The following is a 15,459-nucleotide window of genomic DNA, read 5'->3' as shown; positions in this document are numbered from 1 at the left end:
GAGAGAGAGAGAGAGAGAGAGAGAGAGAGAGAGAGAAGAGATTCTCTGCTCCGGTAGAGATGTACAGCCTGGGAAACCCACCGCGGCTGGTCTACTCTGCCCTAGAGGGTCACTATGGATCAGAATCAACTCGAAGGCAGTGGGTTTGGGTTTCCTTTCTGCGGTATCACCAGGAAAGAGGAACAAGCGGCTCACCCCGAGAAACGTTGTCTACCCTTGACAGCAAGGAAGTGGCATTGCAGATGGTGGGCAGGGTGTGGTAAAACCCAAATCAGGCCTGAGGGCAACACTGCAGGAGGGCATGGGCACCATCCTGAGGGGCAGGCTTGGCAATCACCAGGTGTCCACAGATACTTGCCCCTGTCAGTCTGGGGGGTAAGGAGGGGTGAACTGAAGAGCTTTCAGTTAACAGGTAGCAAGGCATGCCATGCCAAGAGGTCAGGAAATACAAAGGCTACAGATAAGAGAGGAAGCCAGAACCAGCCCCTGATTAGAAGAAGTGACAGGAGGACATGAGAATGTTCAGGGCGAAAGAAACTGAAGACACATGATGTCACCAGGGCAAGGCAATTTTACAGGGCCGAGCCAAGGTCTTGTCTTCCTGGCAATGCTATGTGCTGTGTGCAGCAGGGAGGAGCTGGTTTCTGTAAGGAAGTGTGTGGACGCTATGCTATCTCCAGACGCCCTGGGTCTAAGAAGGAGAAGGTAGGAGCAATCACCGCTGAGCATAGACTCACATCCAGAAAATGGGGCTCGGGCTAGTGAAGCTTAGGTGTAGATAGGAACTTGGGGTTCCAGTTTGGGAAGAGGTGGAAGATGACCTTAACTCTAAGGGTTTAAGAAATCTATCATAATAATTTTCAGGGGAAAACAACCACAACAAACCACCAAACTCATGAAGGATCCATCATCAATTTTTAGGACAGGTTGACTAGCGGAGCCCCATGGACTCCCAAAGCCAAACCCACAGCCACTGAATCCATTCTGACTGGTTGTGACCCGAGAGAACAGGAATAGAACTGCCCCTGTGTGTTTCCAAGACTGTTCTTCTTTACAGGAGCAGAAAACTCATTCCCCCAAAGTGGCAGGTGGTTTTGAACTACAGACCTTGAAGTTAGCAGCCCAATGAGAAATGCACTGCTCCACTGAGGAACCCAGGGGACAGCCTATTTCTTTCTTTTCAATACGTATTATAAATCTTTAATGTAACAGGAGTTATGACATTTTCACTCTTTGATAGATAGCCCTGTGTTGTTGTGGCTGGTGATGCCTTTCCTTGAATTTGGAGACAGACTAAGTCCAGTCTGGAGTGCGGCCCTGAGAAAGCAGAGAGGCTAGAGGCTGAGAGGAGACTAAAGTCTGGGCTGGACTGGTGCCATGTTTGGATAACAGTTCCCCAGTGGGAAGTGCAGGATGGCTAAAAATTGGCCGAGAGTAATGGATGCTGAGATAATAGGGACTAGAAGTACACCCAGGGGTGACTGGATGCTTGATTGGTACACTGTAGCCTGAGCAAGCCTTGTGGGTTCACGTTCAAATCCCCCGTGGTTGCTGAGTGCCTTTGTGTAGTTTTGACTCGTCTGGACAACAGAAGGAAGCGCGGCCTGGTTCTGTGCGGTCCTCACAATGGCTCTTCAGTTTGAGCCCCTTGTTGAGGCTACTTGTTAATCCATCTCATTGAGGGCCTTCCTCTTTTGTTGCTGACCCTCTGCCCAGCACGAGGTCCTTCTCCAGGGACTGGTCTCTCCTGACAGTAGGTCCAAAGTATGTAAGACGAAGCTCCTCCCTTCTTGCCTCTAAGGAACATTCTGGTTGTACTAATCCAAGGCAGATGGGTTCTTTTGGTAGTCCATGGTACTCTTCAATATTCTTCATCAGAACCATAATTCAAGCACATGGGCTTTTCTTCAATGTCCAACTTTCACACGCATATGAGGCCCACTGCTACGAGTTAGCTTCTAAGGAGTGTTCTAGCTCTGCTTTCTCCAGACAGATTTGTCTGTTCTTGTGGCAATCCATGATACTTGTAATATTCTTTGTCAACACGCGAGTTCTGATATGAGCCTACAAACCTAAAACCCAGTGCCCTGGAGTTGTTAAACTTGCACCCCAGGCCAATGAAATCAGAATCTCTGGGTAGGACCTAGGCATTTGCATGTTCCCAGCTCTCCAAGCAATTTGGTGTCCAGCCACGGCTGAAAACGTCGAGCATATCTTGTTCTAGTATTATAATATTATTGACTATTAAAATAGTATTAAAATATCATTTTAATAGCCATCATGATTTTTTTCTCACATAAAGAAAACAGAAACCTGCATGCAGTCAGGAATTCTGTTCTATAATATTCCTTTGTTTTTAAAAAAAGGATTCAGAAGTCTCTGTGAATTGATATTCCTTTTTAATGTCTCCAGTTTCTTTCCCTCAGTGTTTTGAAACCCTGGTTCATATCAAAACCACTTGAGGGAATTGATAAACATTTCCTCTTTGAATTCCACAACAATAATCCACCTCATAGGCCCTGCTAAGAATGAGCCCAGGAAGACTCATCATGAGACAGGACACACCTGTGCGCCATCCCCCACAGGTGGAGGTTCTCGGGTCCCATGAGAGGACCGCCTTTCCCAGTTATCTCCATCCAAGAGGGAATGATCCTGCTTGGGGAATGTGGCAAGTGTGAGGAGGAGTGAGATTGAACTATATCCAAGCCAATCCTTTTGTATACAGTTCATTCCCTCATGACAGTGACTAACATTTCCAGTGCTTTGATTCTTCTCTACAACGTAGATTCTTTGAAGGGGAGGGCATTTTCTATATATTTCTCCTATAATATTTTCTTTAATTAATTTTTTGTGAAAGAATTACAATCCCAAAGAGCAAATATCAAATGTGCTCTTCTTGTATGAGAGGGCTTCAAGAAGTTTGTGGGAAAATTCCACTATCTTAAAAAATTTTTTTTTTAATTCTATTATCTTTCAACTCCATTTTCCCACGAACTTTTTGAAGCACTCTTGTATCTGCTGCAGTTCTGCATCCTCCGGGGTCAACTGTGGGCAGTGAACACTTGTGGAGTGAATGAGATGGAAAGTCTGTCGATGATTTCAACTAAACGGCCACAATTCTTGGAAACTCTGGGCACGCTCACATCCTTTAGAAACTCTCAGGAAAGACTCATTACATGAACGATGGCCAGACACCCACTTCAGTCATCTCCACATCCCATTCTGATGCCCAGCAAGGCCCTCACGGGTGTGGGCAGGGTCTGCTGATTTCATATCCTCAGTGTCTTCCCTTCAAGTGACTCATGAGAATGTGGTCATTGCCCAGGCATGGCATAAGAGAGCAAGACAGTCTTGTCTGTTGCTCAGGAGGGAAAGGCCAGGAGTGGGAACTGGGGTGTCCTCACTAACTGAGCCACAAAGAGCAGGCATTCACACTTTTAGAAGGTGCTGCTTTGTGACATGACATGACCGATAGAAATGTTTTCTTTTCTGCCATATGACTCGACAGGGAAGCTGCCTGGCTCCATTCTTTAGGTAATAAGAGAATCTTTGGAAATGATGAAATGCTTGACAAGATAATTTATGCCCCTTCCTTCCTTCCGTCTTTCTTTTTTGGACATTTCTGCAATTCTTTTGTTGTAAATTCGGTAAGGGGCTACGCTTCAGATCATCAACTTTGTATCCAACCGTTTAAACGATTCATCAAATCCCCTAATCACTTACCTTTCACCCACCCTTGATTTCTCTTCTCCCTCTTGTGGACTACTGTCTTCCATCACACTCAAGTTGACATCAGCTACAGTCTAGACCGTTGCTTTCTCTTCCCTCCTTTGCCCTCTCAGGAACCCTGGTGGTGTAGTGGATGATAAATTCGAAACCACCAGCCACTCTTCTGGAGAAAGATAAGACTTTCAACTCCCCCAGAGAGTTATGGGCTCAGAAGCCCACAGCGGCAGTGCTGTCCTGACCGACAGGGTCACAAAGTGTCAGAATCAGCTTGAGGGCCGTCATTTGTTTGTTTCTGCCGTCCCGCCTTGGGCAGTCTCCAAGACCGGTTCCCTTTAAATGCCTCTGACTTGGCAGTATGAAGAAGACACGATTAAAGCAAAATAATCACAGGGTTTCTCCCCACCCATTGTTTTCTATACAAGCCCAATGAAAAATATTGGGAAATGTGCATATGTGCTTGTCCATCTGTGTGGAAGATAAGTAAGATTCTTCACATTGACAAGATAGATGAAAGCTATGTAGCTTCTGGTTTCACAATTTGCTTTTTTGGGGTCTGGGATAGTTTAAGTCATTTGAATTTTCCATGGGAACTCACAGACCCAAACTTGGAGTGTCATGGTAAAAAAAACCGCCCTTAGGTCACTGAAATGACTAGGTAACTCAAGGCTATTGCAAGCAGAGATTTAGCATCTTCCAGGCACCACACACAGCGTGGCAGGGTGCTGGGGAAAGAAAGCAAAATAAGACTCCAAACCTGCCCCAACGCTCCCAGCCAAGGGGGATGTCAGTGGTGAATGTTGTTGAGAAAGGCCAACCCCTGTTCCTTTTTCCCATGTCAGTCACAACCCTGTTAATTCTCATTTTCATTGCTACGATCTAATCTAAGTTCCTGGTAGTAGTCTTAAGGCTGGATTGCTGTAATCACACACACACCACCACCACCGCCACCAACCCCCCCCTCCCAAACCTGACTCACTGCCCTTTAGTAAATTTTGACCCACAGTGACCCTACAGGGCAAAGTGGAACTTCCCCATGTGGGTTTCTGAGACTCTAAATCATTACCAGAGTAGAAAGCCTCATCATTCTCCATCAGAGAAGCTGTGGGGGTTGAACTGTTGACTCTGTGGTTAGCAGCCCAATGCATAATCTACTACTCCACCAGGGCTCCTAGTCATTGCCCAATGAACTGCTTTCCCCCTAGCTTCCCTTTAATCTAGTCAGATAGAGTAAATTGACATGGGTACACATGAACATATCTACATATATCACACATTGTAATATTGACATTGGGACACATTAACATATCTAAAATTTACAAATGACAGTCTGTACTCAACAAACCACCAGCAACTCCCACCCCTTTTTACTTTTCTAAGCTCCCGCCTACTTTTCAATCTTGCTCCGCAGCCCTTCATTCTAGCCAGGGTCAGAGTTTGCCTTGCACGTTCTCAATTTTGCTTTTTCGATGATTGATTGAGAAGGCAATCTTCTTTCTGACGCATCTAACACTGGTGTGCCCTACATGAGTTACTAGAGGTCTTTCGGAAGCCAAAGGTTTTCATTAAGCTTCTATCGCGCCCAGAAAAGCCCACAACTAAATATCCCCATGTGGTTTCTTTGGAACCTACTATCTATACTGATGATTGGATTTGGGCATGTACTACTTTGTAACCACACACAGATGATTAAAGATTTCCTTGCATCAAGAGCAGGGCCATGTCTTAAACCTATTTGCATTCCTCACATTTCCTTCATATAGGGTCCTGTGCATAGCTAGTTGAGGTCAAGTTGATCCCAACTCAAGGGGTCCCCATGTATGACAGAGTAGAACTGTGCTCCAAAGGGATTTTTTTTTTCAGAAGGGGGTTTGCCAGGCCTTTCTTCTGTGTTACCTCTGGGCAGACTCAAACCTCAAATCTTTTAGTTCACAGTTGAGCATGCCAACCACTGGGACACTAGGGACTCCTGTATATCCAGGCTTTGAGTTTGACTCACTTGGAGTTGTATTTGATCTCTGTTTTTCAACTCGGCAAATGGCCTGATGTAGGAGCTCTGGTAGTATGGTTGCTCAGGACAAGGTCAGCAGTTCCAGTTCACCAGCCCCGGAGCCTGACCGTTCCCATAAAGATTTATAGCTTTGGGAACACTAAGGAACAGTCCTACCCCGTCCTGTAGGGTCACTTGATGGTAGTGGGTTTGAGCTTGGGCATTATGCATACAAAGGGGTGCCCAGAACTCACTATCTCTTTTCTTTTGTTGATCCTGAATACAGGGCCATAGGAGGAAAAACTGGAAAGTAAGGAAGTTCGTTCTGCGGGAAGACCCTGCCTACCTGCACTACTATGACCCTGCTGGGGTGAGTTTCTCTGGTGGACGAAGTCATTCAGCTAGAAGCCACCACTGCATTGACTCATGGTGCTACCCATTCTTCTTTCTGCGCTGTTGACATTCCTTTTTCCTCCCTCCACCATCCTGCTTATTCATACTCCCTCCTCCATTCATTCCTGCTCATTCTCATTGCATTGAACTGAGATCTTAGGACTTCGAGGCCAACATTGGCTCAATTATGTAATAAGACATCAGTATACTGAGATTTCTTTAGATAATACAATCATTTTTATTTTTACTCCTATCGGATATTTCAAGGAACGATATCAATTGGACACTTCTTTTTAGTTTTAATATGGAAAAAAAGTTATTGATTCTTCCCTCTGGTCAATGTTCTCCTGAGAACACTGAAGTCTATAATCTGGGTTTTGATTACATAGAAGCAGGATTTTACTCCACAAAATAAAACAACATTGTAAAGATGACACTGTCAGAGTTGGGTCTGCAGCCTTTGCTTGAAGTATAGGATGCTTGGGTTTCCTTCTGCAAGGACTGTCCTTTCATCTCAGGTGGGTGGGCTGAAGAGCCTTGGAAGTAAGCAAGTCTTCTTTATGGGATAGCGAGATGTGGGGACCCCAGCATCTCCACCTTGAGATCCCTTGAGATCCAAAGACCAGATTGATTTGGGTCTTCTCATCCTATACCCCTGAGCCCACTAACATGGAAGGTGGGTGGTTCAGGGTCTGGAAGAAGCACAGAGCTAGAACAGGTGTCCTTGAACCTCCTCCTGCTCTGATTTATTCTGGGGGACCTGAGCGATACCAGAGTGAGTCTGTGGGGCTTTGCACCAACAGAATGAGCTGTATCCATGCAGTGAATACATGAGAACAACCCTCTCTTCCCTAGGGGGAAGACCCTCTGGGAGCGATTCACTTGAGAGGCTGTGTGGTGACTTCCGTGGAGAGCAACTCAGATGGTAAGAGGACACTTCTGTGGGAGAGGAGGAGTCTACACTCTTTTGGACCTAGGAACCCCGAGCCAAGAGCAGTCTGTCAGATACTGATGTAAACAACTTAACTGACTGAAAACCGGGGACATACCAAAAGCTGCTCTCTCCCAGTGTTTGGCTCCCCAGGCCTTTAGGAGGTGAACTTGTGGATGCCTAGAGTAGATCCTTGAGCAAGACGAGGAAAAACCATCAGAAGTGATTTAAATGGTTACCTTGTTATTTCCTGACATCTGGGTCTGAGCTGCTGTAGTCTTTAAGGGGCGGCGGATGGGAAAGGCGGAGTGGGGCGGGGGTTCTTTTACAAACCTAGGCCAGGAAAGCTCCCAGAACAAAGGGAACATTTGTGTCGAGAGGCAGTCTGCTAAGTGGAAACAAGCGCCCGCATTGGAATCAGGTCTGTGCAGGTAAGTTAGCTGCAGGATGTTGGGCAAGTCACCTGACTCCCCGGCCCTTCATCCTTCCTTTTAAAACGAGTGGATTGTACTGGAAGACTTCTGGGTCCCTTCCCGAACAGAAGTCTGTGATTCGGTGCAGAAATAACCATGTTTATGAAGATAGACTTTCAAATGCTGGGGAAAAATGGTGCCCCTGGGAAGATGTCGTCTAGACATGCCAGACCCTGGGTTTGTCCTGCTACTATGGGAGGTATAGTGTTTTCCAGGCTGACATGGAAAACGCTGTCGCTGCAAAAGCCTTGCCTTTCCCTATCTTTGACTCTGCTTGTGCCCCTTTCCTACAGGAAAGGGCGTTTTGGGAAAGGGAGCATGCACTTTTTAATTTGAAATGAATGAGTATTTAAATCTTATCACAGTATTGGCTAGCACAACACCTTTTATATTTCAGTAGATACAATCTTAGTTAGTCCTTAAAAAACAATTCCAACTATCTTGATGGTACTAGTGGTGGATCTATGGATCCTCTTGCTTACAATATATTAGGCTTGGCTCTTGCTTTAGATTAGTAGTGAAAAGGGGGTGTTAGCTCATCAAACATTGTTGAATCTGAATATCATATGATTCGCGATACTGGGGTTGACACATTCAAGAGGCATGGACATTGCATTCATTGTCAAACAGGATATTTTAAGGTCTATCTTGAAGTACAAGTCTGTCTGTGATAAGATTATATCTATCCGAATTCAAGAAAATCCAATCAATACAACAGTATTCAAATTTATACACCAACCACCAAGCTAGTGATGCAAAAGTTGAAGAATTCTACCAATGTTTTCATTCTGAAATCAATGAAACATGCAGTCAAGATGCTTTGATAATTAGTGGCAATTGGAATGCAAAAGCTGGAAACAAAAAGGAAGGATCAGCAGTTGGAAAACATGGTCTTGGTGATAGAAATGACACTGGAGATTGCATGATAGAATTTTGCAAAACCAATGACTTGTTCATAGCAAATGTCTTTTTCAACAACATGAGAAGTGACTATACACGTGAGCTTCTCCAGATGGAATCCACAGAAATTAAATTGACTACATCTGTGGGAGAGATGCTAGAGAAGCTCAATATCAGCAGCTCACACCAGGCCAGGGGCTGACTGTGGAACAGACCATCAATTGCTCATTTGTAAGTTCAGGTTGAAGCTTAGGAAATTGAAAAAGAGTCCACACGAGCCAATATACAACCTTGAATATATCCCCTCCACATATCAACAACATCTCAAGAACAGATTTGATGCATTGCACGCTAATGACAGAAGACCCGATGAGCTGTGGGAATGACATCAAGAACACCATACACGAAGAAAGCAGAGGGTCATTAAAAAGACAGGAAGAAAAGAAAGGATCAAAGTGGATGTCAGAAGAGACTCTAGCACTTGCTCTTAATTGTAGAGTAGCCAAGGCACATGAAAGAAAGGATGAAGTCAAGGAGCTGAACGGAAAATGTCAAAGGGAAGCTTGCGAAGACTACACAGAAACACTGTCCCCAAAAGAACTGGTTGACATTCAGCCACTTCAAGAGGCAACATGTGAGCAAGACCCAATGGTACTGAAGGAAGACATCCAAGCTTCATTGAAAGCATTAGCCAAAAGCAAGGCTCCAGGAATTGAAGAGCGACCGAATGAACTGTTTCAACAAGCTGATGGACATTGGAAACCCTCACTTGTTTATGCCGAGAAATTTGGGTGACAACTGACTGGAAGAGATCCATATTTGTGCCCATTCCACTGAAAGATGACCCTGTAGAATGTGCAAATTATAGAACAGCATTGTAGATACCACCTGCAGGTAATATTTTCCTGAAGATCATCCAACAACAGCGGCAGCAGTCCATGGCAGAGAGCTGCCAGAGGTTCAGGCTTCAATCAGAAGAGGATATGGAACAAGGAATATTGTTGCTGATGTCCGATGGATCTTGGCTGAAAGCAGAGCATACCTGAAAGAGGTTTACTTGTGCCTTATTAACTATGCAAAGGCATTCAGCTGTGTGGATCATAACAAATGATGGATAGTCTTGGGGAAGAATAGGAATTCCAGAACACTTCATTGTGCTCATGAGGAAAGATGTGCATCAAGGTTGTATCTTTCTTGTCAACCTTATTCAATCTGTATGCTGAGCAAGTAACCAGAGAAGTTGGATTATATTAAGGAGAATGTGGCATCAGGATTGGAGGAAGGCTTATTAACCTGTGGTATACAGGTGACACAGCCTTCCTTGCTGCAACTGCGAAGGACGTGAAGCACTTGCTGCTGAAGGTCTGGATTCCAGCCTTCAGTAGGATTACCACTCAATGTAATCCATAAGACCAAAAGCCCCACAACTGGACCGATAGGTAACATGATGACAAGTGGAGAAAAAATTGGCATTGTTAAGTGTTTCATCTTGTGTAGCTAGATTCACAGTCAATGCTGATGGAAGCAGCAGTCAAGAGATCAAACAACACATTGCATTAGGCGAATCTGCTGCATAAGACCTCTTTTACCCAAGCCAAGATATTTTCAAATGCCTCCCACGCATGTGAAACTTGGACATTTAATAAGGATGACTGAAGAAGAATCTATGCATTTGAATTATGGCGCTGCCGGCAAAGAATTTGGAAAATACCAAGGGCTGCCAAAAGAGCAATTGACTCGATCTTGGAAGAAGTCCAGCCAGAATGTGCCTTCGTGGCAAGGATGGTGAGGCCTCATCTCACGTCCTTTGGACATGTTGTCAGGACAGGACAGCCTCTGCAGAAGGGCCTCATGCTTAGTAAAGTGGAGGAGCAGCAAACAAATGGGAACAAGGTGGCCCGCCATACGATGAATGGGCACAGTGGCTGTCACAACGGGCGCTGACCTCAGAAGAACGGTGAGGGTGGGTGACGCTGGACGGGGTGGTGGGTCACCCTGTTCTTCATGGTGAGACCAAAAGCCCCACAACTGGACCGATAGGTAACATGTTGACAAGTGGAGAAAAAATTGGCATTGTTCAGGGTTTCATCTTGTGTAGCTAGATTCACAGTCAATGCTGATGGAAGCAGCAGTCAAGAGATTAAACAACACATTGCATGAGGCAAATCTGCTGCATAAGACCTCTTTTACCTCTTTTCTAAGACTCAATGGCATCTCACAAAAAAACAATATCTAACTGCATATTTGTACATAAAATATACTTATATTGTAGTTATATAACTACGTATGTATAACCACTATATAAGTACATATGTGTGTGCTTAAATATATATGTGTACTTTCAAGAAGTCAAGTAAAACCTTCAAAGAGAAACCTTTTCTTTTCATGTATATCTATACTATGTCAATAGTGTATATCTATAGTATATACTATATGAACATACTATACTATTCATCTAGGTCGCTAATATGAAACTATACTATATATACTACACGATATCCTATATAGACTAAATATGATCAGACAATGTGGGAGAATGAATATGATCAATGTGGGTACATTTGAAAACCACCATCCCCCCCGCCCCCCCCATTACATTCTTAGTTCTTTTATCTAAGTGTGATATACATGCAGAAAGCAGTGCGTGTTCAGACACGCTATCTTCACCAGGAGAATGCTTCTGTCCAGCCAGGAATGTGTCCAGGACTGAACTGCTGCCCTTGAACCCTCTCATAAATGAAAGTATGCTCTTGAAAAGCACATTTTAGTTTCCTTAGCGCTCTCAGAACCCTGGGGATTGGTGATCTGCAGGGCGAGGGTGGATAGATGACCCTGCTGGTGCCTTTGGGACAGGGTCTACCTCTCCTTGTCTCTCTCACCAGGCAGGAAGAACGAGGAGGAGAACCTTTTTGAGATCATCACAGCTGACGAGGTGCACTATTTCTTGCAAGCAGCCACCCCCAAGGAGCGCACCGAGTGGATCAAAGCCATCCAGGTGGTCTCCCGGACTGGGAAGTGAAAGCTGCCTGCAGCTTCTCCTCACCCTGCTGGGGGAACCCCCGCAGAGACGTGTGGGCCGGTAGCTGTCTTCTTCTGTGATAAATCAACGAGAAAGGGTCTGGGGTGGGAAGCTGGCTTCCTCGAGGGATTTGGAACGTAATTAACCATGTGCTTGATGCTCACCTGCGCCGTCTTGCTCACATTTGACCCTTTCTGGGCACTCCCCACCCCTGCAGAGACAACCAGCTGGGTGGGCAACTCAGGAACCTCTTTTGCAAAAAAAATCAGCTGAACTAAGAGATCTCTGAGGTCTCTCCTACTTTAAAAAAATGATTGCCCTGCCCCATGGTTCTAAGGTCCCCCCTGGAGGTTAAGGTGCCTCCAGTTGTCTGGTTGGGGGGCTTCCTGGGCTGTGTGGTTGGCCTTCAACTGCCTCCCTATGTGCCGGCACGCATTTTCGGAGTTGTCACGGTATTGATAGTCTAATTGCCTTTTAACTTTGCAGCAGCGACTGTAACTTAGTCCTTGATGCAAACCAGGCTAGGTTCTACTGCTGCTACTTCCCTTTTAAGCAAACGCTGCACTTCTGAATTAAGAGTATTGGGCATAAACCTCCTTTGTTCTCTTTAGCCGTCTTCTGCCCATGATCAAGTCACAAAGCGAAGGCACACTGTCTTTTTCCCGTGTCCTACATAGAAGCTTTCTGAGAGCCGGCGCTAAAGTGATGGCTTTTACGTTGGAGATTTTAGTCACTTACTGCAGTCAGAAAAGCCCCGTCTTGGAGGATAAGCACCGAGGTGGCCACAGGTAGTTAGGGTCCTCCTTGCCCATGTCTGGGCACCATTGAGGGCACTGCGCAGACTGTGCCATTTAGCAGCATTTCTCTGCTGTTTGTTACCACCGAGAGAAAGGACCCCCAAACTGGCACGATTCCATTTTATTCGAGTGCCTAAGTGGGGAAAACAGCCAGATGGATTTCTCCACGGAAAGAAAGGGCTCCAAACGCCGGAGGGTGAAGGGCTAGGCCGCAGGCCAGCTGACAGGATGATGCCCTTGCGCCAAGCCAGCGGGGAAAGGACCGTAGGCCCGACAGAACTCAGGGAGGCGGCTGTCAGCCCATGGCACGTGTGCCACTGTCCGGTGAATGATCTTGTGCTCTGCGCCTGAGCCTCCAAGCACAAGCTGAATGGCTCCTTCTCGGCCCTGAGCCAGAATGATCTGACCTAGATTCAAGGACCTGTTTCCAGTGTTCCATTGTAGCCACTAACTAGTGAGTCTCCTTCAAAACTGAGAATGATCACACTCATAGAAGGAGCTACGTGGCTGGAGGCGTCCCGAGCGCTCGACTCTCGGTTTAAAAGTCCAGGCTGCAGTGAGGCAAAACAAGCCAACCGGAGGCCAGTGAGACCGTTCCAACTCCCAGTCACCGTGGCCGTAATACTCCGCTCCACCGGGCTTTCGATGCGGTCATCTTCTGGGCTTGCTTACCAGGCTCCTCTCAGTGGACTGGAACCGCCAACCTTGCCGTTAGTAACCATTTCACCACCCAGGGAGAAAACTCCTCCGGGCTTTGCTGGCTCCTCTCTGTTCTTCCCCCAGTCCCACACAGCATCCCTCAGGCTGCTCCGACTTACGCTCAGCCTGTTTTTGGCAGAGCCGGGAGAAGCGGAACCACCTTCCCCCAGCCCCTCTTGGTTCTTAGTAAACCGCTTTCTTACAACACACAGTATTTCTGTACACCCAGTGTTAGTATTTATTAATATGGAGTTGACCTTATGTTTTGAAATAAACTTGACTGTTTGGGGTGTCTGCTGATTGTGAGAACTCTGATGTGTTGTCTCCCATTAATGTCTCACTTTTTTTTTTTTTTAACAACTCACTTTCACTTCCTGAGAATACCCACACCTCTTATGTCTCAGAGCATCCGGCTGACTTGATGATATATATATATTTAAAATAACCAAGTCGATTTATTCTAGGGAGACTTAAAATAGGGGGGCAAATCAGACCAGGGCTCAGGGAATGTTTTTGAAGAAGGAAGCATGAAGACATAGAAATGTCCTTTCACATCACGTGACTGATGTTAAATCAGAAAAATAGACATTTGATTTGAAAAGCCTGCACATCGTATTGGGGAACAATAACAACAACAACAACAACAATACAGGCACAGAAGGAGGCATTCCTCAACAATCAAGTTAGAACCTTACGGGAGGATGTCTTGTTTCTGATATTCCTCTTGCCCTACAGTGTAAAGCGCTCCCTGCTCCCTGTTCCCTGTCTCTCAGACTCTTATTGTTGTTGTTAGCCCCCCAATCCACCACCTTTCACTTGATTCAGACTCATTGTGAGCCTCTCGGGGAGAGGAGAATTACTTCATAGGGTTTCCAAGGTTGTAAATCTTCTCGGGAACCTCATCTTTCTCCAGAGGAGCAGCTTGTGGATTCCAACCCCTGACCTTGTCGTTCACCGCACAACGCTCAACCCACTACACCACCAGCACTTCTTGTTGTTAGGTGCTGTTCATTCCTTATTTTCTTTTAGTTTAATAGTTTTATTGACTATAGACCTGCATAGGATACCGGTCAATAGTTTTATAAAATATTTAATCTCACTACAGCTGCATGAATCCACTTTCCAGTGTACTCTCTCAGATAGCAAGGCTGTTCGTCTCTCTGGTTAATGGTCAGAGGGGATTCACCAGCAACTTAATGCAAATGTGGACCATGCAAATAGATCTCAGTTTTCACCATCATTTATAGCTCTCTGCAAACGGGGTGCTCAGAATTTAAGCTCTAATATAGTTCCCTCCTCAGGTCGTGGATTTTACTGTTTATCTTCCCTGGATCACAAAGTCCCCGTTAACAAGTCGATGCCGACTCACAGCACCCCTATAGAACAGAGTAGAACTGCCCCTGTAGGTTTCCAAGACTGTAACGCTTTACAGGAGTAGAAAGCCTTACCTTTCTCTGGTGGAGCAGCTGGTGGTTTCAAACTACTGACCTTGGGGTTAGCAGCCCTATCGACTCCATATGGCAGACTGTAACTACTCCATGAGGCTTTCTAGGCTCTAATCCTTAGGGGAGTAGATCACCAGATCTTTCTCCCTGGATACTGCAGAGTGGGCTGCAGCCACTGACAGTTTCGTTAGCCATGGACCACTTCGCTGTGGCACGCCAGGACTCCTTCGCACATCCTATTACTCTCAGCGGTTCCCAACCTGTGGGTTGCGACCCCTTTGGACTCGAACAACCGTTTCACAGGGGCCGCCCAATTCATAACAGTAGCAAAATGATAGTGATGAAGTAACAACGAAAATAAGTTCATGGTTGAAGGGCCACCACCACATGGGAAACTGTATGAAAGGGTCACGGCATGAGGAAGGTGGAGAACCTAAAGGCCTTGTGTAACACCTGAGCTTTCCAGGTGTTCCTCCTCCTCATCAGTCGATCAATGTTACGACCCTCTATCAACATATGCATTTGGCGGTGGTCACACCCCATGTGGACTCCTGTTACCACCACGTTTCCTGTTTCAAGGTTCGTGGTCTTTAAGGTCGGACAAGCGCTTCTGTTCTACAGGCTTTTCAACTACCAGGAACACCACCTAATGGCGTGCTGCCGGTGGCCGGTGCTCTGTGAAGAGCTGTCGGTTGCACGATGGGATTGAAATGCTCGCTCGTTGCAGAAGCAAGGCCCACCTGGAGCAGAGTGGGACCCGTGCAGCTGTCGGGGCACGCACTCAGTGTCTGCTACCTGCTCAGGACTTTGCAGTTACAAACTCAGCTACGTTCATAACAGCCTTCAGAGATGTGTGCCAGATGAGCTCATTTTACAGATGTGGAATTTCCCCCCCCAAACCATTGTGTTGGGAGCTAGTACAGAGATCAAATCATTCCACAGTTCAATCCCTATTGTACAAGCAGTATGGTACATTGCTAACACAATCTGCTTCAAAACATTCTCTTCCTTCTTGAACTCCTTCTTATCAACTCCCCTTTACTCTCTCCCCACTGGACCCCCCCAGGAACTCTTACATTACTTGTT

The 15,459-nt window shown here is 45.9% G+C and overlaps 1 protein-coding gene across 1 annotated transcript in view; it reads left to right on the top strand.

Moving 5' to 3' along the window:
• Positions 1-13,237, top strand: part of PLEK (pleckstrin) — a 39,440-nt gene extending 26,203 nt beyond the window's left edge. The window contains exons 6-8 of the mRNA XM_004710251.2: positions 6,003-6,086; positions 6,965-7,034; positions 11,296-13,237. Coding sequence (XP_004710308.1) covers positions 6,003-6,086; positions 6,965-7,034; positions 11,296-11,432 — 291 coding nt within the window. The 3' untranslated portion in view covers positions 11,433-13,237. The remainder of the gene's footprint in view (positions 1-6,002; positions 6,087-6,964; positions 7,035-11,295) is intronic.
• Positions 13,238-15,459: the final 2,222 nt, after the last annotated feature.

The sequence above is a fragment of the Echinops telfairi genome, unplaced genomic scaffold, assembly GCF_000313985.2.
Source record: "Echinops telfairi isolate 266 unplaced genomic scaffold, ASM31398v2 ScPeMD7_2573;HRSCAF=3158, whole genome shotgun sequence".
NCBI classification, from domain to species: Eukaryota; Metazoa; Chordata; class Mammalia; order Afrosoricida; family Tenrecidae; genus Echinops; species Echinops telfairi.
This window is presented reverse-complemented; position numbering and strand designations above follow the sequence as displayed.